A 27,950-nucleotide genomic window follows, 5' to 3' on the forward strand; every position below is an offset into this window, starting at 1 on the left:
TGGGAAAAAAATTCAATAGGTGGTATATCATTCATTTTCTTTAAACAAGGTCCCGAATTTGAGTATTAAAAAAAAACTCTACAAAAATTAGTTTCTAACTTAAACCAAAATATCTCTCATGAAGGATACTTTAATTGTTTTAGAATACAAGTTAGGCCCAAATATATCATAAGAACTAGTTTAGAGGCTAATGGTTGTCACCATTTATAATGACTAATTTGATCATATCTTTTATTAATATGAAACTTCTTAACACACTCTCTTCACATCATAAGTTGGACATCTGGATGGGTAGTCTTCAATAAATCAATCTATGGTAAATTCTAATATCTCTTAAAATTTAAGTTTAGCTTAATTATACCTCAAAATCTAATTGAGACCAATTTAACCATATTTCTAGTTAATATGTGAGACTTCACAACTGGCTCCATGGGTAAAGGAAACAAAATACTTAGAGAGTACGATATCACATCTTTACCCAAAATCTTATAAACTTCACCTCATTTATATTTAACAATATGAGACTCATCGCACTTGAATTTTCAACATTCGCTTCACTACGTCAAAGATATTGTTGACTCTAATATCACTTGTTTGGAAAATAGAAGAACTTATGACTAAAGAAACAAGACATCAAGAGAACCTGACGCCACATGATTTTTACCTAGAATCTTAGACGTATATAATCATATTTTTATAAAGTTTTTACGTCACTCATATTTAACTAATTTGAGTCTTTTCCCACTTAAATTTTCATCAACTCATTGATATATGACATGAGTCGAATGTTACCGCATGTAAACATATGATTACGCATACTAGTGTAATTTGTGCTTCACCTGAACATGCTTGCAGATTGCTGTTATGCAGGCAAAATAATGATCAGCCCCATTGGGTTTCTGAGCAGAACGTGCGTTTGTCGTTAGCTATAGTGACAATGGATGAGACAACCCACAAATAATACTATTGATTCTTAAGTTAGAAATCAAAGACTACACCTTTACATGTGAATGAATCAAACCACCATGAGTCGTTGGCATGGCCACGGTGAGTTTAAAAAAGCGTACCTCCTAGTTTGGAAATGACATGACTAAGTGTCATTTAGAACCGAGTTAGTTATTTAATTGTGGTACAAATCAAACAAACATAATTGCAAGTTTGAGACATAAATCGGTTAGATGAATACAAAAACAGCTCTTACATATTGACATGAGCACACAAATTTATATCTTAAATTAATTAATCTCTTTTAAACGTGCTTGTAATTTTGGACTTTTGGTGTTGTATAATGTTTCATTATCTTACATGTTAGGTATGTTGGTTGTTGAAATGTAATTGTACTATGCCATATAACCCATATTGCAGTGCGGTGTCATATTATTTCGAAAAAATTTGTTCCCTTTAAAGTTACACTTGGGCCTTTTGCCACATGGATTTACACGTGCCATGCTCCAATCTTCTCTCTCATAGATGTTCGGTTTGAATAGTTATAAAAGTCAAATGATTTAAGATATATACATGACATGCGGAAAAGGTTAGGGTGGTTCGTTCTTTTTTTACCACTAGTTAACTTAATAGCGTATTTAACAATTTTCTCTCTTCACTTTTATGATTCCACCGGTGGATCTTTTTCACTTCTTCCTCCTTGTGAACACTGTAGGGGGAGACAGGAGAGTCCATGGGCCGAGGAGCAAACCACCAAGAGATCTTGGACACCACACCTTAACTCAAAACCTTAAAGCATTAGGTTTATGAGTCACATCTCTTATAAAGTCTTCTCCTCACCCACACTTAACCAATGTGGGACTCCAACTCCGCACTTGAATTCTCAACAATCTCTTCTTCAAGTGCGAGTCACCTCCACATTATCATGGCCCCCCCTCCGCGGAAGCTTATCCACTCTTGCACCGTCGTTCGCTTCACCGCGTCAACGGAACCCGCCGCCTAGCCACACCGCTAGGAAGACTTTCGACACAAGGAGCCGTAACCATTGCTACACCAACCATCGGCTCTGATACCACTTGTAGGGGGAGACAGGGGAGCCCATGGGCCGAGGAGTAAGACACCAAGAGATCTTGGACACCACATCTTAACCCAAAACCTTAAGGCATTAGGTTTATGGGTCACATCTCTTATAAAGTCTTCTCCTCACCCACACTTAACCAATGTGGGACTCCAACTCCGCACTTGAATTCTCAACAAACACTACCACCATGGGTGTGAGTTGTGACCCTCACTATGACTCTCTACTTTCCTTTATGAAAACGAGTGAATCACCATTTTGGTCCCTGAAAATATAGCGACCCCTCACTCTGGTCCCTTAACATCATAAATGGTTTAAAAAAGACTTGAAGGTGTTGACGTCGGTCATAGTAGTCCCTATCTATGTTTGTCGTTAGTCACTGGGACGGAAATGGTTTATGTGTCACTTAACTTGACACATGGTTGGTCCACGTGGCAGCCACGTAATATATAATAAAAAATATTTAAAAAATAAAATACAAAAACTAATAATTAAATTATTTAAAAAATCAATTAACAAAATTAACAACAGAGAGGAGGGGGTATTCAAGATCATCATCCTTAACAACAACAAATTTTCATCATTCTTCATCTTCTGCTCTTCCTAATCACCATGCATCTTTGAAGACAGAGTGTGAGAAGATGAAGGAACTATACTTCCCACTGAGAAAATATGCAGTTAATGTGTAATATTCCATCCAAGTTTGGATGATATTTTAATGTCATCTTCTATGTTATTTAATATGGTTTCAAAAATATATCGGACTTCTAATATTCTATTTTTGTTTCCTTTGAAATTGTGATGTGGAGGAGAATGAGATTCAAGAACAAGTCTCTAAGCTCCCAAGAATTGAAAATGGCACCATTTTCCAACGTAGCAGCTGGCATATCTTTCCCATTTTTCTGGCTTTTCCGTCAATGTTTCTCTGTTCTCATTTTTTCAAGTCTTTTTTTTTGACACTTTTCTTTCTATTAAATTCTTCACTTTTTTATCCTTCCTCCACCAAAGAATGATTTGCACGTTAGTGTTGGGAAGGTACAGGAGAGAGGAGGAAGGTGAATAATTTAGATTTGAGAGGATTTCAATTCTGAGTGAGCATGAGGGTGAGTAATTTTATTTTTCTTCTGGGTTTTTGTGGTTGTTGGAGTATGAAGATGATGAATGTGAATAAAATTAATATTCTGGGTTTTTGTTGTTGGAAGATGAAGATGATGAAAAAATGTTGAAGATGTAAATATTAAAAAGGATGTGGTTTTTTTATAATTATAATTAATATTTAAAAAACAAGATTTTGGTTTATTTTTTTATTTTTTTAATTATAATTAAATTTAATTACCTGTCAGGGACTAAATTGATAATATTGGGGACCAAATTGAAACTCACGTGACACATAACGTGGCACATGTACATTTTCCGTCCCAAGGACTAACGGTAAACATAGATAGGGACTACTATGACCGACGTCAACACTTTCAAGTCTTTTTTAAACCATTTCTGATGTTAAGGGACCAAAGTGAGGGGTCGCTTCATTTTTAGGGACCAAAGTGGCGATTCACTCTTATGAAAACTCTAAAAAACTTCCAATTTTACCTTTTCTGGCACCTCATGAATTATCTCTTTCTTCCTTTTTCTGTCTTCACTTTCTATTTTTCTTCCTCGTGGACATCATTTCCTTATCTTATCAGATTGCGGTGGTTTACAATAAAGATGCGACGACTTTGTCGCTGGAGCAGAAAAAATTAGTAGTGGATATTCTTCCTCTCGTGGCTTGGAGCGCATTGCCCTAAAACTATACGAGCTAGCAACAAACTCCGTTTACAGATCAGAGTTACTCATCGCAAAATTTTCAAAACTATTATCGCATGAACACGGAGGTCCTAAATCTAGGGTTTATGCAACCATTAGTTGTGCTCAAGAGAGAACCTGATTTATTATGAATGGGGCTAGCCTTTTATAGTGGGGCTAAACCTTAAACCTAAATCTATTACATTTGAGCTTCATCTAGGCACCATGGGCCTTTATTCGCTACAGGCCCAATTCGCCAGTCTTCGACCTAAACCTTTAGGAGTCGACGTGCCAAGATCGCTAGGTCCCCTTTGAGTCGCCCTTATGGGGCGAGACATGTCTACATGCCCGCAAGACGCAGAATCTTTGTGTTTTCTATAAAAAGTTTCACCGGAAAAATGGAAGAAGATGGCGGACCTTGCGACGTCCTCCCCCCTTCCACATAGAGATCTTTTCAGCAAGTTAAACATTCTAGATCCTCCTTAATCCTTATAAAGATTAATGTGAATTGCTAAACATGAATACAAAATAGCAAACAATAATTTTTTAAAATTATAAGAACCTTTAGAAAATTAAAATGAGTGTTAAAATGAGTTGCTAGAACTCCTCAATAATACAAAGGTAAAAATAAAGAAGTGATGGGAAGAAGAATAAATTGAGATGAAATTCTAGTGTTAACCCTAGATGATGAAGAGAGGAAGGGGAGGAAATGCAAATTAAAGGGCATGCAATGATGAGTGTAATGAGATGGGATCCACTTGATAATTTTTGACTTGGGAGTTTGGGTCCCATTCCGGCCACCACAGTCTTTATGGATTGAATGATAAAAGAGCACCGCACGTGGAGTCTGAATCAAGGGACTGTCTACTGTCCAACCACAATCAAATGACACCCTGTATTACTTATGCATACATTTGTATAACTTTCATTTTTTCCCCTCTAAAATTAATTGCAAACAAGAAATAATACTATAATAAAACAATTTTATTCCAAATTTACAATCTAATCCTCACATATTTCATATATTCACTCCCCAAAATTATAATTTCAATGTATTCACCTATTTCAATCATATGCCTTTGCAAACCGCACTACTCTCTCCTATATTTTGATGAACTATTTTAATATTTTCGCACCTTTAAAATTTGAGATAATTTTAATTACTACTATTTCCTATCAATTACTGTATTATATATATATATATATATTAGTTTTTCATTTATTTTTCAAAACTTTTACATAGGTAAGAATTTTCGGGACAAAATGCCAACTTTGACTTCTTCTTCCTTTGGCTCCTTCACCATGTTGCCCCTCATCATTTGCAATGATATGTGACACGTTAAGGTGAGTACCTCCAAGACACTTTGATCTGACGCTCAAGTCAGTAATGCTAAATGAAAAGGATTTGGTTTGAAAAATATTGTATACCTTTGAGGTTCTAAATGAGCTTTATTTACACTTTATTTGTTTGCACCCTTAGAGTATAAGCGATAGATTTTGCGAAGGAGAGAAATGGTGAAATTGGTGTGACTCGCTTATCTTTTATAGTATCTTCTCCTCAATAGATAAATGAGCATGCAAGATAGACAATGTTTTTCTCTACCTTTTATAGCCTTTTGATCACATCTAAAATATATTTCATATAGGATAAAACCTTTTGATCACATTTAAAATATATTTATATAGGATAAAACTGTCTCTTAATATAAAAAATTATTTTTTCTCTTCTCTTTCTCACATATTTATATCATACCAAACAAGTTTTAATTTCTCACATCTTTAATTTTTCTCTATTATCTTCCCTTCTCTCTTTCTATCCTAAACCACACAAAGCATCATAGATGGTTCAGACTTATCTCTTACCGATTTAGAGACGAGGGGAGTAATCTGATTAATATCTTAGGAGAATCCCTAGAGATATGAGATATAATAACAAATGATATTATCCAGAGATAGTAACTTTGAATGAGTCAATTCGTATTAATTATCAGATTTTTTTTGCGATTGACCTCTCTTGTTGGGCTGTTGTAGATGGGCTTGAGAGAATATTATGATTTTAATTATCAGTTAATTGTGGAGGGGTGCTCTATATTACACCCTTATGCCTCCCTAGTGAATCAGATCAGGGGTTTCTATGCCAAGGACTGGAATTTTAAATGTGTTCACACTATGCGTGAGGCGAATCAGGTAGCTGATGGCTTGGCTAATCTAGCTCACTCCCTTCCTGTGGGTACTCATCTGTTTGGGACTCCTCCACATAGCTGTTTTAGTCCTCTTCTTTTTGACCGTATGGATGTTACTTTCCTCCGGTTTACCTTAGTGTAGTTGCTCTTTCTCTGGGCGTTCGCCCTCCATGTAACAAAAAAATAATATTCAATTATAACTTATCAATTTTGTCATGTGATAATTAACCTTGAATTTAAAAATTAAGTTAAATATGTTTCTGGTCACTCTAACTATATTGTTGGCTGAATTTAGTCCTCCCCGAAGTAAAGTTCTATGATCCCTCAAGATTTTAAAATTCCTAATTTTATATTGGAGGCGGATGAGTTTGCATGTCTGGTGAAGCCTTATCTAATATTTTATACACATCATTTAGTGAAGCTAACAAGGCATTGGAAAAAACTAATCTCACTATAGAATGTGACTAGGTTGACTCATATGTATAATACAAGTGTGCTAGAAGAAGAAAAAAAATATTATAGTTAAGACTTTTGTAAAAAATATATAACGAAAATGTCAAGTAATACATCTTGTGATCAAATATTGTTTTTGAGTTTCTGTTTGTTTGCACATCTTGTGCTTGTTAATATATTTTTGGCTTTTCAAAAAAAAATATTGTTTTTGAGTTTTGTGCATGGAGATATTTTATTAGGAAAACTTACATACTAGAATGTAAATGTTGTTAACTCAAAGTGGATTGACTCATGGATAAAACATGTGTGTTAGAAAGAAAGGGGTAAAAGAAGAGAGATATTTATAGTTGAGAATGTTGAAAATAAGAAAAGAGTCATAATTAAAATGAGAGAAGACTTTAAAAATGATTCCTTTAAACAAACAAGAAAACAAGGAAAAAGAAAGGAAAAACCTTTGCTTTTCAAAATTTAAACAAATCTCTTATCATTCCTACTCATTATTATTTATGTTGCTTAAAGCTTGCCCTCCGCTCCCTTATCCTCTATCATTCATTCATTCCCTTTCTCTCTCTCTCTCTCTCTCCTGAGACAAAACAACTCAGCAGCTGCAAGCTCCCATCTGAATGGAATTTCATGCTCCACACAACACAACACAAACACAGAAAAAGCTAGACCCACTAGTCCACTAAAGTGAGGGTCACCTCATCACTTCACTTCCACCCCCACAAACACACACACACACAACACAAAGATAGAGAGATAGAAGCAATTTGCAAATCCAAACCCAAACAAAAAAAAACACACACATCTAGTGGCAGTACTACTACTACTACATCTATAGCTTCTAGCTAGCAAAAGAAAAGATTTTTTTATTTTTATTTTTATTTTTTAAATAAAGTCCACCATTTTTTTCTTAAAAAAAAGGTGTGCTATCTTATAGAGAAGTTTCATTATATGAGATAACTTGATCATGGAATTGGAAGCTGCTGATCATCATCATCATCATCATCAAAATGGGATCCGAACCAGACCCAATTTCCCTCTTCAGCTCTTAGAGAAAACAGACCTTGATCTAGAAGATGTCTCTGAACAACAACAACAACAACCTTGTTCCACAACAGCACACGACGGTGGTGGAGACATCGTGGCCACGGCAGACCAGGCCAAGAAGCAGCCACCCAAGCGGGCCTCCACCAAGGACCGCCACACCAAGGTGGACGGCCGCGGCCGCCGGATCCGCATGCCTGCTGCCTGCGCCGCCAGGGTGTTCCAGCTGACGCGTGAGCTAGGACACAAGTCCGACGGTGAGACCATCGAGTGGCTCCTCCAGCAGGCTGAGCCAGCAGTCATCGCCGCCACCGGGACTGGGACCATTCCTGCCAACTTCACCTCGCTCAACATCTCACTCCGCAGCTCCGGCTCCTCCATGTCGGCGCCGTCACACTACTTCCGTGGCAACTACTTCAGCCCCACCACCTTCTCCACCGCCGCCGCTTCTCAGCTTAGGAGCCGCGCCGAGTGGGACAGAAACATGAACATGAGCATGAGCAGTAACAACATGAATGAAGATTCTAGAAGGGTAACTATGTTGGAGAACCCTTCTTCTTCTCTCTCGTCGATTATGAATTTCAACTCTGTTAGCAACGTGAATGCCATGCTACAAGCGAAGCACGAGCTCCGGGAAGAGGAAGCCGCCGCCTCCGGCAGTGGCGGAGGATTTGAGTTGGTGACCGCGGATTCTGACGGAAGCTTGGGGAGAAAGAGGAGGCCGGAGCAAGAACTTTCACAGATGGGAAGTTACTTGTTACAATCCAACGTGGGGTCACTTCCGGCGAGCCACGCTTCCAATACGGCAGCGTTTTGGATGGTGGCGGGTAACGGCGGCAACCAAGGCGTGAGCGGTGGTGGTGGTGCTAGCAATGGCGATCCCATTTGGGCAATTCCATCAGTTGGGAATAGTGGGGTGTATAGAGGAGCCGTCCCCGCCGCTGCCGGAGGGATTCATTTCATGAATTTTGCTTCTCCGATGATGCCTTTTATGCCTGGAAGTCAATTAGGTTCAAGCCTAATGGGTAACGGTGGTGGCGGCAGCGGTGGTAGTGCATTTATGGGTGAAAGTAACTTAGGCATGCTTTCAGCCCTTAATGGCTATAGGCAGAATCCGGCCAACGGCCTTCCGGAGTCTCCGACCAGTGCCGGGCAACATCACGGTGGAGGAGGAGGAGATGATGGACATGATGACTCAACCAGTCAACATCCCTGAGGATCAAGTAATTACAAATGTATGATCTGATGCTAGCTTCTTAATTTTTCTTTTAATTACTCTACTATATAAATTAGCTAGTGTTCTTATTAATGGTTTCTAAATATTATAATTATATACATAATTATATATGCTATGTCAATTTGCAAAAACATGCAGCCTCAAGTTTGATTCCTTTGATACATGGAGTTCAATATTCGATTTTTGACCTTAATTTGGTGTGATTTTCCTAGGATCATTTGTTAGGGTTTGAGAAGCTAAGAAGCATATAATATAGGTATATGTTTACATAGTTATTCCAATATATTTGATATGCTAGCTATGATCAAAGGTGTTTAGAATAGTGTTTAGTTTCCTATTAATCAAATCTTGCTTTAATGATCTGGGATTTTGCTTGGCATTGCACTATCACCTGTGATCATTTTGTTTGGTATAATTTACTAATTTTATAAATTTGATAGAGACGTACATGCTCTATATATTGGCTCTTGTATGAATAAACTAGTCTGGCTAATTTCAGAGAAAAAGTGGGTAGGTTTAACAAACGCATTATTAGTATTATTATTGCCGTGGGGAAAAATGAATAAAGTAGCAAGCAATTTGATTTCTTATACTAGCTAGTGCATTGAGTTGAAAAGAAGATGCTGGTCTCTTCTGGTGAGTACTGCAAACACTGTCACATGCATGATGCATCCCTTATTGCTGCTGCAGCTATGAATTATGTATATGTGTACTATATATATAGCTAGGGACCAATATCTACATGATAAATGCTTTTGTATGAAAGTGCCCTCTCTCCTAAATCATGATCTGGCTATTGAAGTGGCTCTTAAACTCAGGTGGTGACCAGTGTTATTGGCCTTTGATCTGCCTAAAAATGCATACTCAGTCACTGGCTGAACACTGTTCAGCACCTTCATTCTTTCTCTTACCCAGCATAGAAGATCATAGATGCTAGCTAGCTTGTGGCATCATAGCTGGAGTTTATTTATTACAAGTGTATAGCACGTTGCAGGCATTAGCTAGTAGTAATCATCCACTATAGGCTATGTATTCACTCACGGATCACATTAATTTGTACCCTTTGCCTTGAACTGTTGTTTTCACTAATTAAAAGGCTAGCTATACCAAAATTAGGTCTTCAGAGATCACAAACTAATCCTGTTTATGAGATCAGTTTCAGCCCCACATTATTATTTTCTAGTTTCTTTTTTGCTAGCAGCATATTTAATTTGTATCTACAATTGGTAGATAATTAAATTTCTTAAACATTTAATTGAGGGTTCGATTCATAGAAGGTGTGTAAGGAAAAATATTTGTTAAGAGAGGTCTACCCACTTAATACGAGTCTAACTTTGAGATGATTAGTCCCATCACTATCGGATGTAGAAATGACTTTACAATTTCTTTGATATAATTTGAGTTTGAGATAGTAAAATATCAACACACTTCACATAAATGCAGTGGTATTAATCATCGTTAATCAATTTAGATGTACAGAGCAAAACAGCATTGTGGAGCCTAATTTAATTAATGCTTTTTCCATAAACGTTCAACTATTTGGATTGAATATTGTGTCAATATATACAAATGTGTTTGGTCTGGTTCTTACTAGAATTTCTTCATTAGTTCTAAAGTTATTTGAAAGTATACAGTGTAAGTTCATGTTGAGTTTATGTCAAATGGTGACGTCGAAATGATATCATCTCCTTCTCCAAAAAAAAATTATGTAAATAAAAAATGAAATCATATATAATTTTGGAGTATTGTGCTTCTATACAATAACAAATAACAAATTATCTTGTTGGTTATCCTTATATTGATTCTTCATCAATAATCATGGACGACATAGCATGTGAATATATTTCTCCATTTTCATCTTCTATGAGCATATATACGGTTATTGTAAATGAAAAATTTATTAACGAAAGATTATTGTTTGCATATATACAAAATTAATAATAGGACCTCAATTTGTCCATTCCGTTATTGTAGAAAGAGATTTATGTGCACGATCATGCATTAGTATAAGCAGTAAGCAGGGCATGGCGCAGTAGTAGGTGAGAAGCTAGGTAGGTGTGCAGACTGGGTACCTTGTTGAGCAGTGTTATCAGACTCGGACCGGTGATCGACTCGGTCGAGGTACTGGGTCAATGAGTCAATGGTTCAATCACTGGGTCACTGGTTGAACCGTTTAACTCGGTCGATACTAAAAAAAATTCATAATACCATAATAAAATGTCACAAAATACCATACACACAAAAGCAATAAGGAATTTTTTACCACAACAAAATGTCACAACTCACAAATAACTAAAATAAGTTTTAAACATCATCAAACAACATCGATTTTACGCTTTAATCACAACAAAAAGCGTATAAACAAGTTTAAAACAGAATCCACAACTAAGATCTTGTACATCATAAGCTAACAAATGATATATACACATGAAACAACTTGTATATAATCCAGTTTCTGATTCATGCTAGCTAAAAGGATTATCAATTTTTCAATTTTTTACAACACCAAAGCTTGTTATTCATATTCTTTAATTTGTCCTCAAAGAAACGACAAGAAGACTTTGCAAAGAAATTATATATAACAACTTGACTCATTCTATATTAAAAAATTAAAAGAATTAATAATACTAACTAACATTAATTAATAACTTCATAATAAAAACACACAAATAATTATTTTAACTTATTGTTAAATAACGTTTTTGAAACAATTGTTAAATAACGTTAAGAAATAGTTATTGTTAAATTACTTAAATATATATATATAAGTAATTATTATAATGGTTGGGTTGTGTTTTAGTTATTTTGTGTAACACTAATTTCGTTCAAAAAAAAAACTAATGTTTACTTGTCAAAGATTTGTATAGTATTATTTTTGTTTATATAAATATAATTAATTGTAACCATTATATCAAAACACTTGTCTAGCCTAGTGGTAAGGTTCACAGCAATGAATCTTGAGGGAATGGGTTCGAATCCAAGCTAGACTCTTTTTCAAATTTTTTTCGCAACTAATAAATGCTAAGAAAAAAAAGGGCTCTGTTAAAAAAAAAATACAGGGGAAAAAAAAGGCCCGTTAATACAGGGAAAAAAAAGGCCCGTTCTAAGAAAAAAAAGGTAAAAAAAATACAGGCCCGTTCTAAGAAAAAAAAAGGTGCTCTGTTAAAAAAAAGGCCGGTTCAACCGAGACCGGCCGAGTCTCCGGTTTAATCATAAAAACCAGCCGAGTTGACCGGTTCACACCGGGCGGCTTGCATGGCCGATCCAATGCTCGGCTCAAACCGGTCTAGGGTCCGATTCCCGGTTCAACCGGTCGAATCGGCCGGTTCGAGCCGAGTTTTATAACACTGTTGTTGAGTAAACGATGGGTCTCCACGAAAAAGAAAAAGGTTTATGCATGTACGAACTAAAAAACAAAGAAATATATAGGTATAGCCGTATAGGCTATGAGTGATGAGTCCCCAAGTTATCACTTACAACAAGTGTTATAGTTTTTTAATTGTTCAAATAGCACCCTTCAACGTTATTCAATTCATGGATATGTTCGATTGGTATAGAATTATTGTAATAGGTGCTAAATGTGAGGTGTTAATTTATACCCTCAATCTCCTACGGCCATTAAAAAGATATAATATTTTCCAATTCCTTTACCTAACTCGATTTGTTATACACTTTTCTAATTCTCTTATAGAGTAATTGATGTTCTTAGTTAATTAAATCATATATCTTACATCACCCATTTTTCGTGTTAGATTTGCCTCCTTTTCACATACCTATTTGGGTATGGATCACTATCTCTATCTCTGATCTGTATGAATGAATTGTTAAGCATATTAACAAGTTAGGAAACATATAAGGAATCTTTTATCTATAAAATTGTTCATGTAGTGCTCAATACTGTAGAGCAACTAAATAATGTTTGGAAACAAATATCAAATGGTTTACTTGTAGTATGCAAATTAATTGATTTTGTACCAACATCAATATATAAGGGAAAACATTAATCTTTATATATGTTAAGTTGAAGTAGCTTAGTTGAAATCTAGCTAACTCTGTATTTTCATTGTCCAATTCATGAATAGCAGGAAAGGGATTTTGTCGCGCATAATGGAACTGTGCACATCCTGAACTGTCTACTGCAGTTTTTTCTTTATTCTGCAGTAGATACCCATCCTTTTATTTTCCAATGCAGTTACTGTGTGAATTTGAATACAAACAGAAACTCATTAAGGATCACCCAAATAAACGGTTAGATTCATCAGAACGTGGGGCCTATTGCATAATTTCAACTTTCATCATTTATGCATCTATGTATGTATCTCAACTACCCGTATATAATTCAGTCTTTATATAATAAGATAGTTGCTACAATTTTTTCCCTCTTTTCTTTGCTAACATAGATAGATATTGTTTAAAAGAAAAAGATATCATTTTTTTTTGTCTTGACTAAGGTATCTCTATAGTCGACAGCTGTGAGACTAATCTCTCGCCCCACGGTCAACGCACTAAGCGGTAGAGGCAGGGGCGGAGCCAGGAATTTAACACTGGGGTGGCTAAATATCAAACAAAAAAATTAATTTTACTTTCTTTCATCTAAACCATGTTTATTTTTAAACTTATTTTTACGTATCACTTCTATACACATTAATATTTTATCTTTTATTTTATCAAACTTCATTATATCAAACATAATTTTATGAAACACTAATCCTAATGATTCGATATGTAAATCCTTAAAAAAAAATATATGTGTGAATCAATTGTATAATTGATACCAATTATGATATTAGGTTATGTATAAATATATAAAATTGTCAATAAAGTTTTTCTAGTATAGTGGTAAACATATGAATTCGTTTTTATCCTAGGAGTAGGAGGTTCCATTCCCAGCAATTATCCGTTTTTATAGTCTTTTTTTTGTCTATAAATGAAAATAAATGGGGTCAAAAGGATTTGAACCCAAGACAAGGAGAGAATTGATTCATGAGCAGACCACTGAGCCACTAATTGTTATATGATCTATGTTACCTTACAATATATATTAATTATCACGGGTGCTAGAAAAAGAATATACCTAGTATTAATATGAATATCGAAAATATTCGGGGGTGCGGAGCACCAGTAAGCCATCCCGGTAGCTCCGCCCCTGGGTAGAGGGCTGACCAAAAAGAAAAAGAAATCATGCATGTATACAAATTGACTTTTTTTTTCATCTAAGCATCATCAATATTCCATTGAGACAATCCTAATTGGATCGAATTGAGTATGATTATTATAGACTTCCTTAGTAAGTCAAAATGATTTGCTTAATAACTACATAGCTTGTGGTGACATTTTTGAATAAAGAAAGTTTTAAACTGAATTAGCACTTCTGTGATCAAGCTAGGCCTCTCCAAATATATTTTGGGTGCTATTTTTTTTAGTAGAGTTATATAGAATAAATAAACTTTATGATTTGATCGGTGGATCGTTTTTTTTTTCTTCAGTCATTCATTGAATGATAAATCACTACAAGTGAAGGAGATACATGATTTAAATAACGGAAAATCCAATATTTTAAAATATTATTTCTTGTTATGCAGCCCGCAAGGGGGTTGTGGATACTGCTGTACGAACATCAGATGCTGGATATCTTACACGGAGACTTGTTGAAGTGGTTCAATACATTGTTGTACGCCGAACAGATTGCGGTACCATTCGAGGGATTTCTGTAAATACTCGGAATATGTGAGACAAATTCTAACATAAAAAATAAATTGTAAACCATTTAACATTTCGTTTTATTATTTGTCAAATCTTTATAGGTCTTAGCTAAATAATCTGAAGAGGAAGGACAAAGTAAAGGTAGAAAACACCTGAATGTACAAGCTGGTAGTGCACAACGCGCGTAACCACTTTGATGGTTGAAACCTGATTGGTAAATGCATTCATGTATAATTACTTATTAGAAAACAAAAATAGGTGGTTGGTATTGAAAAACTTGTATCAAACAAGCATCCTCTAATTATTAGTAGTGTAGCTTCACGCAAGAACATTCTGTCATAAAGAATTCTTCAAGGTTTTAATAACATAGTTACAGTAACAACAGTTGTGAGATCGAACCACTATTGGCTTTTGTTGTTGTCGTATTTGGCCATTAAAGTCTTTTCCAATATTGACATTTTTCTTTCTAACACACGAAATATTTACCCGAGTCAATCTTGTTTGAGTTGACAATATTCACTTGATCGTATGTTCAGAGGCGAGGCGGATCTACCGCCTGGCCACCATGGGCTTGTGCCCAGGCTCTGGCAAAAAAACAGTGTTTTTTCTTTGGCCCATATCATATTTTGGGCCACAAAAAATAAAATTAAAGGGCAAATGTAAAGGTAAGAGAAAAATTCAGGGACTAGTTCATAAAAACAAAATTCTGAAACCCTAGTCTTTCACTTGCTCGATTGTTCATTGCTGACGCACGGCTTCACCACTTCCTTCACGCACGGCTTCACCTCTGTTCACCCATTGTTCAATTGCTCCCTCCACCAAACCACCAAGCAGAAGCAGGTAAAACTTCTTAATCAATTGTGACTTTGTCCCTGTCCTCTGACTCTGATTCTCTGTGAATCGATTATGCTGGCGTGGGTGGGTGAGACCGTGAGCCTGAGAGTGTGAGACGGTGAGTGAAGCAAGGGGAGCAGTCAGCGACGGTGGGTGAGTGAAGAGGGAGTGGCGGCGGTGGCGGTGTGGTGGTCTGTGGGAAGGGGGTGAGTGAAGAAGTGAGACTGTGAGAGACAGAGAGAGTGTGGGCTATGTGGCGATGCAACGTTCATAGCCCAGTGGCATTTTTTAGCAAGGAATTGTCAGCTAGTTGCGACGTGTTATAAGGTGGTGGATTCTTTCCTTAGTTTAGTATTTTATTTTATTTAATATATATATACCATTTTGGTCATTACACTTTTCACTAACATACAATTTTAGTCAAAGTTACTCATATGAAAGCATCCAAACGTAAATCACGTCTTTGTCAGATTCAATTTTATCCGATCCAAATCTCCTAACCGATCCAAACATATCCAGTGTTGCCCAGACTCCACAAAATTTATGGATCTGCCACTACGTATGTTCACTTTTTCAATAGAGTTTTTTCATGTATAAAGTTGAACATAAGATTTTACTGAAAGGGAATACTACTTAAATGAATCACCCGTTTTGCATTATTCACTATGGCCTCTGTACTTGATTGTCAATATAAGCTTCAGCTTCTTCTTGCTCCATTTTAACTTTCCTTCGATTAGTATCCAACAAGTTTTTTTTTGTCAAAATATTATCTTTTTTTTATTATCCAACAAACTGATACAATCAAAGAGATGAAAGCCTACATTCCATCTTTCAAGCCCACTACTCAATGGACTAGCCCAACAGACGCAAGACACAGAAATAATACAATTGTATCTGTCCGACCCAAAAAGATAAACATTGTAAAGATTAAATTTATTTTCAAAGGCACTTGGAAGATTAAATTAATTATTTTTTAATATAAAGAAAAAAATTTAAAATGAGAATCGTGTGTGAAAACTAAAAATATGTATTAACTAAATACTTACGGAAAATGGGAAAAAGGTACTGACAGTATAAAATTTCAACACAGTAAATTAATCAAATTTCAAAAATACGAGAAAATTAGTATTTTTTAATTTAAATTCACTAATGTAGGTGTGAAAAGTAGCTATGTGTATCCAAGAGAGTGGAGAGTCAGTTAAATTCCAACATGATATTCAATGGCGGAATTGGGGAAGGTGCACAGAAGACAAAAATGACGAGTGGAGTTGGAGGCATGATGGGGAGGGGATCTATTCAGTCAACTCATCTTATTTATTTTTGTAGGAACAATCTCTGGAGGAAGCAGATCTACTATTCAAATTGGTGTGGTCAGTTCCTGTTCCTTCCAACGTCAGTGCTTTTGCTTGGAGGATGTTGAAAGATAGAATTTAGACAAGGAACAATCTCCGGTGCCCACTAGGGTGCACTACTTATATCCTGGTCCACCGGTGGACCGGGGGGTAATTTTGACTATTCCCATTCCTTTTATTCTTTTCCTTTTCCTCTTCCTCTTCTTCTTCTTCTTCCTCTTCACCCTTTTCCTTTTTCTCTTCCTCTCACTTCTTTCCAACCAGATTGGAACTTGCTGAGCTAAATCCCAAATTTTAAAAATCAAACAAAGACGTCTAGAAGAAGAAGTGGAAATCCCAATTTATGGATATGAAATGTTGGTGAGCAATAAAAAATTCATGGATATGAAAAACCCAGTTCAAGCTCTTGACTATAAAATTAATGATTGAATATCGACCAATACAAACGTAAAATAAAATACAAAATTTGCAAAGAACAGATACCCTGCTGCTATAAACTTCATATAATGAGTGCCAAAAGAAAAAAGCAACTAAAATGCGAATTTAGTATCAATATTTGATGGCAACTTAGAATTTAAAGAGCAATGACAATAAGCAATTTTATAGGAGCATTCAAGTTATTCTCATCAGCCACCACTGCTACATGTACCAATAGCATCGCTCATTCATGATGGCTGACTCCAAAAATCCTCCTCCTTTTCTATTTTACTTATTTTTGCTTGCCACGGGTACCAAACTACCAATGACCTTAATGTTGCTAGTTCTGCAGCTTCTGTAAATAATCCTATGGAACCCATTTACTTGGATAGGAGATGGACCCTCTGGCGCCTTCTCTGTTGGCCTTTTTACTGCCTCAGCTTTAAAAGTAATTGCAGAAACGAGTCAACCAAATACACTCAGATCTGATCTTGGAGAGCTCGAACTGCGTCTATACCGATGGATAAGAGAAGCAGATCGGAACTTGGGCTTCACCAATCACCATGTTTTTGTTCTCCTCCTTCTTCTTCATCATCTTCTTACTTAATTCCTCCCTCACCCACCTAAGATCCCAACAAAAATATCCAGATTTGAGAATGCGCTAGATCGGTGAAGACATTGTCATCGTAGGTGTGAAGGACAAGATCCGGTGGTGGCGGCAGTTGTGGCGCCGTGGGTCGAAACGGCGGTGAGCACCACGGTGTGAAGGTTGCACGGTGGTGGTTTTTTTTCAAGGGTCAGACACGGTGGTGGTATTTCTGGGTTAAGGAAGAGAGAAATTGGTCACGGTGGTATTACAATTCTACCCTTCTAACACAAATTCAATCCTAACCACTTGATTTAAGAATATTCCTAGATTCTTCCATCCAACGGTCTTAAGCAATGGACCACAGGTGGACCAAAATATAATTGGTCCACCCTAGTGGGCACCACAATCTCCGGCGGCGCCAGGTGATCACAAATGAGGAAGGTGCTTTATGCCCCCTGTGCAGGCTGGAAGAGGAGTCTACAACACATCTGTTTTACTTATGTCAGGCCACAAACCCAATTTGGTATGAATGCTCTAAGTGGCTAGGAGTTCTATCGTCTCTGGTGCCTTCCCCACGGGAACACTTGCTCCAATTTTCTTCCATTGGCATCACTAAAGCACAAAGGGTGGGGGAGTGTGTTATTTAGATGACAATTGTGTGGACTATATGGCTACTCCGGAATAAAGTAATCTTTAATGGGACAACATTTGACAGGAATCACGTACTAGAGCTGGCACAATTGAAGGCTTGGCAATGGTTAAGCAGCAAAACAGACGAATTCTCTTATTCTTGGTATGAATGGTTGAGGAACCCAAGCTCTTGTATTCAAGCACTATGAGGGGAGGGGCGATTGGAGCAAGTTACTTCTATGATTGAACAGGGAGTGAATCCTAAGCTCTACGGTTTTAAAACAGAATACTGTACGAGTGCAAGGCCATATGCAATGCATGGTATGTTGTACAGTAGGATGGAGGGACTTATAAGGAGGTTTGGCATGTAATCCCCTTTGGATTACATTAATTTTATATTCCTTCATGTATCTTTTGCTTTTCTTCCTTCTTTATCTTCTTGATGGTACTAGCTCTTTCTAGTTCATTGTTCATTGTATTTGGGTTAGCACTCCTTGTGCTAAAGTGAATGCAATATTTTGGCTTATCAAAAAAAAAACGATACATTAGCTTCTCTAGAAACATAATAAAGACAAACTTTCCAATTACGAGACAAGGTGTGGTGAATCTCAAAAAGGTCACTCACATGTGGGTGGAAGTAGAAAGTATCTCATTTAATAAGTTAACAATCTGTTTCACCCACAACATTTCTAAAGTTGATGTCCCATTATAAATCATTAAATCTAGACCATAAATGTTGGAAATATTTTTGAGGATTTGGCGCTATGTTTGCTCCAATAAGCGCGTAAGTAAATGTGTGAACAAGTACAACACAACACAACACAACACAAGGAAAAAACATACATACATCAGATTTCGGTGCCTCTTTAGTCGTGTGAGTGAGGTGGTACGTTGATCTAAGATTCTCCTTTTTTTCTTTGTTTCTAGGGAAGGGTCCCTTTTTGTCCAACACCTCTCATTTTCTTTCACTCCTTTTCACACTCCGCTGTTCTCCAATGTTCCTGCGTTAAACCCTAGTATTTCTCACTTCTACACTCCCACAAACACCAATCACCATAGCAGCATTTGCGAAATATGGGTCATTCTGACAACAATTTTCTCCAAGTCATCGCCAAGAACTTCGATGTTCTTGCTCTGTATGTTTTTTTTTTCACTCTATCTATGCTTTAATGGCATTACATGATGCAGATTCAGTTTTTTTAACTGCTTTTTTTTGTTGTATTTTACACTGAATCATGTTGTTTTGCTTTTGCTTTCAGGCCCTTGGTCACCCTTGTTTACCCCTTGTAAGTGTCTATGCTTTTATTCTGTTATTTTATTTTGGTATTAGTGTATTACAGTGGAATGATTTGGTTGTGAGGATTTTTGTGACAGATATGCTTCAATCAAGGCCATAGAGACCAGGTCCATCACTGATGACCAACAATGGCTCACTTATTGGGTTCTATACTCTATGATCACACTCTTTGAGCTCACATTTGCCAAAGTTCTTGAAGTGTAAGTTCAATTTTGAAAATGGGACCTTTCTTTAGCAACATTGTCTTGCTATTAAATTTTGTGAAGTTTCTGTTGCTAATTTCGGGCTTCTGATTTGGTCTTATCCTAAGTTGATACTTGGTGATTGTGTTGCTAATTTCAGGCTTGCAATTTGGCCATATGCCAAGTTGATACTGAGTTGCTGGTTGGTTCTTCCACACTTTAATGGGGCGGCACATGTTTATAGGTACTACGTTAGACCATTCTACATGAACCCACAAATGCCACAATTGCCACTGTTGCCCCAAATGCCACAAATGCCAGGAACTTCTCATATGTGGTATGTTCCTCGGAAGAACATATTTAGCAAGCGGGATGATGTTCTTTATGCTGCTGAGAGATACATGGAAGAACATGGAACAGAAGAGTTTCAAAGACTCATAACCAAGGTATATATACTTATTGCCCTATTTTTCTGGTGAAGGGTATTCAGAATTCCAAAGTTAATCTTACGAAATTTGGTAAAGTTAAGCACTGATACTATTTGGATTGCTTAATGTTATAGCAAAAGTTAATGTAGCATCTAATTCAAACCTTTCCTCCCATTCCGCCATGGATTGATGGATGATTTAAACTATATAAAACCTATACATTTAATTTTGCATTAAGAATAATTCCTAGGAGGACTGGAAACATAATTGCACCTTATATTGAAAAGAAGTGGAAGATTTGTGTATTTAGTTCACATATTGATCAGGTAAAATGCAATCAATCACTCTAAGTTGAGTGTAACTCTAACTTTGCGGTGGTTATGGTGGTGGTGCTCCATGCCTTGTGGTTGCTCCTCTGTCACTCAAGTTACCAAGTGTATAGTAGGGTTTAATTTAGAAAGCATGATTACGGAGTACCATGGTTCGTTTTGCCTCTATTAATACAAAAAGAGGTTGACGTCGCTGGAGCTCCTAGGCGCAATGGAGGTTGCGGCGAGCCCTGATTGTCGGGGTCGTGCTTACCTCCAGCAGTTGAGGGGTCTTGTGCACCTGAGCTCTATCACCTATTTGTTCTACCTCTAGGCGGTGTTTGGTCGTAGAACAGAGAGTCATTAACCTCGGGAGATTTGAGTAGAAAAGACTTTGGGAATGGTTCAAACGTTTCAGTGGAAGTTGGTCTTTTATGATAAGTCAGCAAATGTTCCTTTGAAGAAGTCGGCAACAAGAACTTGTTTAAGGTGTTACCTGAAAGGGACTACGCTAGCTATGTAACTGAGTTGTCCTACATTGGTCGTAAAGCGGCCATGATACATGGTGTTAACCTGGTACCAGAAAAGTTGTCTTGTTTGTCTTACGCAGGTGGTGTCCTGACCGTGGTTCTAGCCAGGTACCACAACAACTGTATCTGAATTGTCATATGTTGGTGGTGAGTTGTCCATGATACATGATGTTGACCTTGTATCAGAAAGGATGTATATAGATCATCCTAAGCAGGTTGTAAGTTGACCCAAGTAAAATCCCCTAGCTTTGGCCTTAAAGCGGAGTGAGGGCTGAGGTATGAGTGCAAATCGGTCCTTCTACATGGATATACTGGAACAGTAGTCGAACCACATACTGGCTTTGACCTTCACACAGATTGATGGTCGACGTATGAGTGTGATTCAGCCCTGATATATGGTGTGGAACCTTATACTGGAACACATATTATATCGATTATTTCACAAATTGTATTTTGATTTTAACGGTTACCAATGCCTGAATTTGAAAACTGAACTAAAATGAGGAAACAAATAATAAACATACAATGCTGGTACAGATTTAGTTCTTATTGTTATATCTTTATTGGGAGTATCCCATTTTGTAATGCAGTTTTCATGTTATGTGTATGAAATTATGCATATTTTAATCATGAAAAACACTTATAGATTGTTGGTATGCAATTATGCAGGCTGACAGAGAAGCTAGATCAAGGAGGAGTGGCAATCACATGATATTTGATGATGATTATAGATATTAGGTTTATTAACCCATAAACTACTCTGCATTGGCACTTTAACTTTTGTTTATAATGGTATGACTTATGAATTCAGGCATTCTTGGACATTTCTTTTTCACTAGACGTGTTCCATCCATTTTAAGTCATTAATCAAGTTAGTTTATCTATAACGAAAGAGAGAAAAGAACGGAAAATGTTGGGGAATGACGAAAATCATGCCAATTTTAGCATATTTTCCTTCATTTCCACTTCTTCACAAAAGTTTAGAAATGCAACTATTTTTCTCTAATTCTCACTTAACCCTTCCTTCTGACTTCTGATGCTAACTCAGTGGAAGCAGGATGTGAGGTATTAGAGGAATTAAATCCAATGCTTCAATGAATCAATAGTTATGGATTTAATTTCTTCTTATGCTACCTCCAACTCAATCACCTAACAATTGGTAGCAATAGTTATGTAGTTTCAAGCTTCACCAAAATGTTCTTCCAGGAGCTGTGGCCAAAATGATATTTTATAGCAGAAGGCCATGCAATTTTCATGAGATACTATCATATACTCTTAGAATATTATGGGGCTATCATGTGAGTTTCTTTCTAGGGTCAATACATGACCCAATTGATATTGCAACTTAGACAACACCAGTTCAGATTGTACTCTTGCCAACTTAACAGATTTAAAAGTGCTGCAGGCCACGCTAGAGTTATAACAACTTGCTTTAAGATATAGAAAATAGCAGGGCGTGTCATCTCTCCTAATCAATCTTTGATTAATAAAATACTTCTGAAAAGGCCTTTACTGCTTGAATAGAATCCTCAACACGCTGCATAGAATTCTTTGTTTTGTTTTTTTTTTGGTCAATAGAATTCTTTGTTTAATTGCAACCATGTCGTTCATGGGAAAGATGCTTGTTTATATATCCGGTTGTCACTAGGCTTTTTTAAATCAATGAAGTGGTAAGCACAGTCCATGAATAAAAATTTGGTATCCACTCATAACAGGGCAAAAAGCACACACATTGGAGTCGTTATAGGTGAAATAGGTTAATAGATCAAGTGCTGCAATGCATCAAAAACAAAAATTTCAGTTTAACCATGTGGACAAAGGCCTTTTAATAATGTCTCTTGCAAATTGCAATCTTGCATGAAGGATTTTGGAAGAAAAGGAAACGGAAGGAAAATTTTACAACTTCAATGAAACAAAAGATTACAGCATTAAATTTATGCTAATCTATCATTTTATGTTTTAATTAAAAAAATATCAATTTAAAAATATTTATTCAAATAGAAGATTTTACTCTACCCTCTCCACTCCATCCAAACAAGCCCTATAAAAACATACCCCATGTTAGATTGGTAAACGATTTTAATGGAGCAATGTATATTTATTGACAGGATTTTAAATAATTATTGAAAAACAGAATAATTTTTCAAATTCCCCTTAAACACATGGAATTTTGAAAATCCCTCATCAAACTCTCTCAACAAAAGTCTTATGTTTCCAGGATTTGTCCAGACAAGACGTTCTCCAAATTCTGCTCCTAATTAAAATACATCAACAAAGGGTTAATGTTCTTTGATCTTACACTTCCTCTTTTAATTGGACAAAACTTCCTTTCAATCCACTTTTCACACTAGATTTTCAAGACAATGATGCACGATTAGACAAACACAACTGCAAGAATAGCCATTGATAGAAGTTCTTGCCACCACCCGTTACATAGTCGTGCAGGTATATGTTCTACATGCAGTTAGATATATGTAGAAGTACTAGCGCGTAACATATGTTCCGCCGAGAGACTCTGTTGTCAGTAAAGGCTAAGTTGCAGTTGCTACCCTTCATTTAGCCAATATCTGAAAGAAATGACCTCTTCACAGTAAAAGAAGATACATTAAACTACATGACCATGCTACCTTCTCTGATGGGGAATGTATGCCTTATCAACTGAAGTCGTCTCCTCCTTGAATGGTTGGGTAGAGGGATCTGAGAGACTGGGTACTCTAGAAACACTACACTTCCCTCTCTTAGCATTTGGTCCCACCACCTCTATCATGTATTTCCACCCATCAATTGGCCTTCTTCGGCTAAATATATGAGTCTTGATAAAACTTGCAATCTGCACACAAGTTCCACAAAGTTATGAATGATACAAGGAACCAAAAAACAAAACACAGGATGAAGCGGCAATGTAAATGCTGATAATATAACACACACACAAACACACATATAACTAGAAGTAAATTCAAGAACTTCATGATTCCCAAACATACAATATTAATGCTTCAAATTGGGAATTAGAAAGACATCATTTCAATCTATTATTTACACAAACAAGACACACCTGAAACTTGCTATAAGCAATTCGTCGCTCAAATTCTTGGAGAAGTATATCTTCTTCTCTCTGGGACATCTCCCATACGTTTCCTTCTTGATTTTTTGATATTGTTTCCCATCCATCAGGCATGTTTTTGAACTCAGAAGTTTCAACTTTTGCGTTGTTCAGGTCATTATTGCCAGTGTCAAAAATGCTGCAGTTGTTCAGACCATTAAGTAAAATCATACACAACTATTAAAGCATGTGTGGAATTTGAAAAAACTAAAGATGCCGTGAAGAGACATAGATGTGAACAAAAACACACTACAAGAACCTGAAAAATCCAAGGTCTATATAGCACAGCATGGATAACATTAAAAAGTTAGATAGTCATCTGTTAATATCTAAATTCTAACCATATATAGAGGTGAGTTCGGAAGTTAATCCCCATAATCAAAACAGTAGTACTTCTACATGATTTATCTTCTCTTAAGTGAGTGAGCCACTCTAGAATGTAAAGTAAGCCATCATATTGTTGATTGAAAAATCAACAGTTTGAAATTGTGATCAAAATACTTGCATACCTAAAACAAACTATATATATTGTTCTTTAAATCTCAACTATTGATTTCGCAATCAACAGCTGCGATGTCTCACTTTACATTCTAAACAGATTCCCTAAATTTAGAGGCGTTAAATCTCTAGTTTATAGTAGTCATTTACTAACTCTTATCCACATCCCAATCCTGAACTTTCACATAATCCTTAAGCTTTCAAGAGCGTCAGTCACTAACATATGGCACCGCAGCTTTTGCGACCAAGCGGCCAAGAGTTCGATTACTACCACCCCATTATCATCAAGTTCAATCTCAACACAAGGTAGTGTTCCCAATAAACTCTATGCATAAAGGGCATGTTAGAAATATAAAACGAATCGCGAACCTTCCCCTACAGCTTAAATTATGGTAGAAATGGCCATTAATAACATTACATAACAGAGTATCAAATGATAGAAACTGAGATTATCAGACACATCATGTTCCTGTTTCTTCACATATTAAGCAACAGGTTTCAAAAATGTCTATACAGAAAACGCAAACAGAGTGAGAGAGAAAGAGAAGTTATACATACTCAGAGCAGCTATCAAGCAATCTCTGAATGTCATCACCAGCAGGAGAGTCAGAATCACCCAACTTAGCCTCCTCAAGCTTCTCGATCTCCTTCATCCAAAGACCAGCATGCAACTTCTGCTTCTTCAACCGATAATCCTTCTTCATATTCTCCACACTATAAAGCGCACCGTTTTCCTCCCTCTTCTCCTTCGCATCCTTCGACCCCTTTCGCCTCTCGTTCCAATTCTCATTCATCTCCTCCACGAACGCCTTCGTCTCCGCGTCCGCCAAGTTCACGTCGCCCTCCCACGGCGCCCGATTCTTCGGCGTGAGATCCTCCGGCAGCCACGCCGATTCCCAAGCCTCGTTCCACTCGTCTTCGCCGCTCCGGGACTCGCGGCTTGATAACCACCGCGTAGTTGCCGGAACTTCGTTGGGTGAACTGAAACGGAGTTTCGCCGCCGCCACCGCCGGTGACAGAGCGTGGAACTGCTTCGCCGTTGTTGTGATTCGTCGAAACGCTTGCATTTTCAGCGTGGAGTGGTTTCTCACTCTTTCCGGGGACAAGAAGGGGTTAGATAATTGGGCTTTGGGCTGGGCTTTTTCTCATGTGATTATTGGGCCTGTAACAGCTTACCAGACCATTTTTTGACCAAAAATATAGGTGGGCAAATTTATAAGTGATTCATCATTCATTGCTTTGACCAAAAACAAAAAAATCATTCATTGCAAAGAAAAATACTATCATGGTTCTTTTTGCACATCCTAAAATTACTTTTTAATGTTTTATACCCTCAATTTATAAAAAAATCTTAATTTCAGCCAAGTAGTTTTTTAGTATGTTAGCTTATTATGTAATGGGTAACTCTTGTGCTATGCTGTAGTGTTGTATAGGGTTGAATATCTTTAATTTATAAATGTTGTTTGGCTTGACTTTGGCTTAAATCTAATCATGAACCTTTTTTAAAAAATTATTGACATGTTTTAAATATAAAGTTATTAACTTTGGTATCCTTTTAAAATGAAAGGATTTAGTACTATTTAGTCTATTATTCAAAAGAGCAATGCTACGTGGCTCGACAAAGCAGGCACGAGAGGTGCACGAGACTCATTTAGTTGCGTTTTTGAACTGCCATAAAATTATAACTGTAAAAAAATAACAGCTACAGTTTCTGGCGGTTTTAAACCGCCAGAAAATGCTTCGTGCGTGATGCACGAGATCCCATGTCATGTCACACAGTATTTTCTTCAAAATATTATTACGGATCATAAAAGCTTTAATCTAACATATCATTGCAAAAATTGTCTTTACTTTTTAAAATGGGCATAGGAAAAATTGTCTTTACTTTTTTTTTCGATGAATGAAAAGTTTTGGTGTATTCAGCTCCAATCACCACCACAGGTCAAGGCATGTGTTTAGAACCTAGGTCGTTTAGGGAGATATTTACATATTATTCACAAACAAAATCTTCATACGGATGGCGTGAATCAAACACACAACCTCATAAAAAAAAGTGATCCGTTTTTACTAATTGTACCTGAATTGGTAAAATGCCTTTATAATACTTAATACGCTATCCATTTGTGATGTTATGACATCATTTAAATCCACCGTTGATGGTTAAGATTTGAAGTCAGCCTTGGGGCCGGGAAAGATGAGTTAAAAAGAAAAGTTTGAGAGAAGAAACAGGGTTGGACGAACACAGAAATTTCAATTCAAAGGTGCCACAGTTGACATGTCTTTGTCAAGGTCTCAAGGATGAAGGAACAAGAACATTAGAAAAAAGCACAACACGGCACGAAGCATTATGATGGTCACTGTTTCTTGACTTTTAATTTGATGGACTCTTTCATTTGTCGTTGATTTTGAGTTGCCCATTTCACGAAGGAATTAGGTTGGATATGTCAAGAAAGCAAGCGACGTCTGCCTGCCGTCTAGAAGATTAATTGCTGAATTAGACCTGATCTACCACATATATTATGGAGACTTATCATCATGCATCTACCCCATAAATTTATCCATATAACAAGTCATAATGTATGCGATACGTTTATATTTATTTTGAGAGGAATTATATACTTAAAATGTATATAGATGATTAATTGGGCAAATTCAATTGAATATTGTAACAAAAAAAAAAATCAATTGAATATGAATCGAGATGTGTGCAAGGTATTTTAGGCAAATGTTACTTGTCTAAATAACTTTTAAAAAAGTTTAGCTTAAATCACACAAGTTCTAAGTAGACCAATGATATTTAAGATAAGTAAAATTTCTAATCTATATATCTTAAATCTTATTGATCCATTTAGAATTAGGATGATCTAACTCAGTTTTTCTAATGTTATTTAAACAACTTCAAATGTTATATGACTGTGACATATGAATGTAGTACACAAATATTTTTTTTTTGAAAGTGTAGTACACAAATACTTACAACGTAACCAATCAAATAACATGAAAACATAAAATAATATTCTCAAAACAATGATAAAAAAGAAAGTTGAAATTACTTTTCCAATTACGAACATAAAGAAACATGATCCGGTGTGTAAATAAACGATCACTCAAATATGTAAATAACTAAATATGTATAGATGCTTTTGTGTATCATGAATTCGTTTGCAAGATAAATAAAAAAAGATGTATTTAATTTTAAATTGAGATAAGTAAATATTATATAAGATGTATTTAATTTTAAATGGAGATATGTTTATTATAAATATTAAATTAATATGTTTACCATGTATATATTTTATAATAGAAGTCTTAAATCTTCTCCAAAATCTAGCTTTTCTTCGCGTGACAATC

At 36.3% G+C, this 27,950-nt stretch overlaps 3 protein-coding genes across 3 annotated transcripts; 2 read left to right on the forward strand and 1 right to left on the reverse strand.

Moving 5' to 3' along the window:
- The first annotated feature begins 6,968 nt into the window (after nucleotides 1-6,968).
- Nucleotides 6,969-8,884, forward strand: LOC130739844 (transcription factor TCP14-like). Its single transcript, XM_057592278.1, has one exon. It carries the CDS (start codon nucleotides 7,415-7,417, stop codon nucleotides 8,705-8,707), a length of 1,293 nt encoding a protein of 430 aa, XP_057448261.1. The 5' UTR covers nucleotides 6,969-7,414; the 3' UTR covers nucleotides 8,708-8,884.
- Nucleotides 8,885-19,093: 10,209 nt separating this feature from the next.
- LOC130739845 (HVA22-like protein c) lies at nucleotides 19,094-21,833 on the forward strand. Its single transcript, XM_057592279.1, has 5 exons — nucleotides 19,094-19,389; nucleotides 19,513-19,539; nucleotides 19,628-19,750; nucleotides 19,893-20,178; nucleotides 21,668-21,833. Exons 1-5 carry the CDS (start codon nucleotides 19,328-19,330, stop codon nucleotides 21,734-21,736), a joined length of 567 nt encoding a protein of 188 aa, XP_057448262.1. The 5' UTR covers nucleotides 19,094-19,327; the 3' UTR covers nucleotides 21,737-21,833.
- A 1,402-nt stretch (nucleotides 21,834-23,235) lies between these two features.
- Nucleotides 23,236-25,694, reverse strand: LOC130739848 (protein GAMETE CELL DEFECTIVE 1, mitochondrial). The gene is made up of 3 exons (XM_057592280.1): nucleotides 25,158-25,694; nucleotides 24,054-24,240; nucleotides 23,236-23,828 (listed from the first exon to the last, which is right to left on the reverse strand). Exons 1-3 carry the CDS (start codon nucleotides 25,664-25,666, stop codon nucleotides 23,622-23,624), a joined length of 903 nt encoding a protein of 300 aa, XP_057448263.1. The 5' UTR covers nucleotides 25,667-25,694; the 3' UTR covers nucleotides 23,236-23,621.
- Nucleotides 25,695-27,950: the final 2,256 nt, after the last annotated feature.

This window comes from Lotus japonicus, chromosome 2 (genome assembly GCF_012489685.1).
Source record: "Lotus japonicus ecotype B-129 chromosome 2, LjGifu_v1.2".
NCBI classification, from domain to species: domain Eukaryota; kingdom Viridiplantae; phylum Streptophyta; class Magnoliopsida; order Fabales; family Fabaceae; genus Lotus; species Lotus japonicus.

Bases quoted from the DNA above. Each gene is read 5' to 3' on its own strand.
- LOC130739844 (XM_057592278.1), top strand. From the start codon at position 7,415: ATGGAATTGGAAGCTGCTGATCATCATCATCATCATCATCAAAATGGG.
- LOC130739845 (XM_057592279.1), top strand. From the start codon at position 19,328: ATGGGTCATTCTGACAACAATTTTCTCCAAGTCATCGCCAAGAACTTC. The intron at 19,540-19,627 runs GTAAGTGTCTAT...TTTTTGTGACAG, and splicing joins GTCACCCTTGTTTACCCCTT to ATATGCTTCAATCAAGGCCA. The intron at 20,179-21,667 runs GTATATATACTT...GCAATTATGCAG, and splicing joins TTCAAAGACTCATAACCAAG to GCTGACAGAGAAGCTAGATC.
- LOC130739848 (XM_057592280.1), bottom strand. From the start codon at position 25,666: ATGCAAGCGTTTCGACGAATCACAACAACGGCGAAGCAGTTCCACGCT. The intron at 24,241-25,157 runs GTATGTATAACT...GAACAACTGCAG, and splicing joins TTGCTTGATAGCTGCTCTGA to CATTTTTGACACTGGCAATA. The intron at 23,829-24,053 runs GTGTGTCTTGTT...ACTTGTGTGCAG, and splicing joins TTGCTTATAGCAAGTTTCAG to ATTGCAAGTTTTATCAAGAC.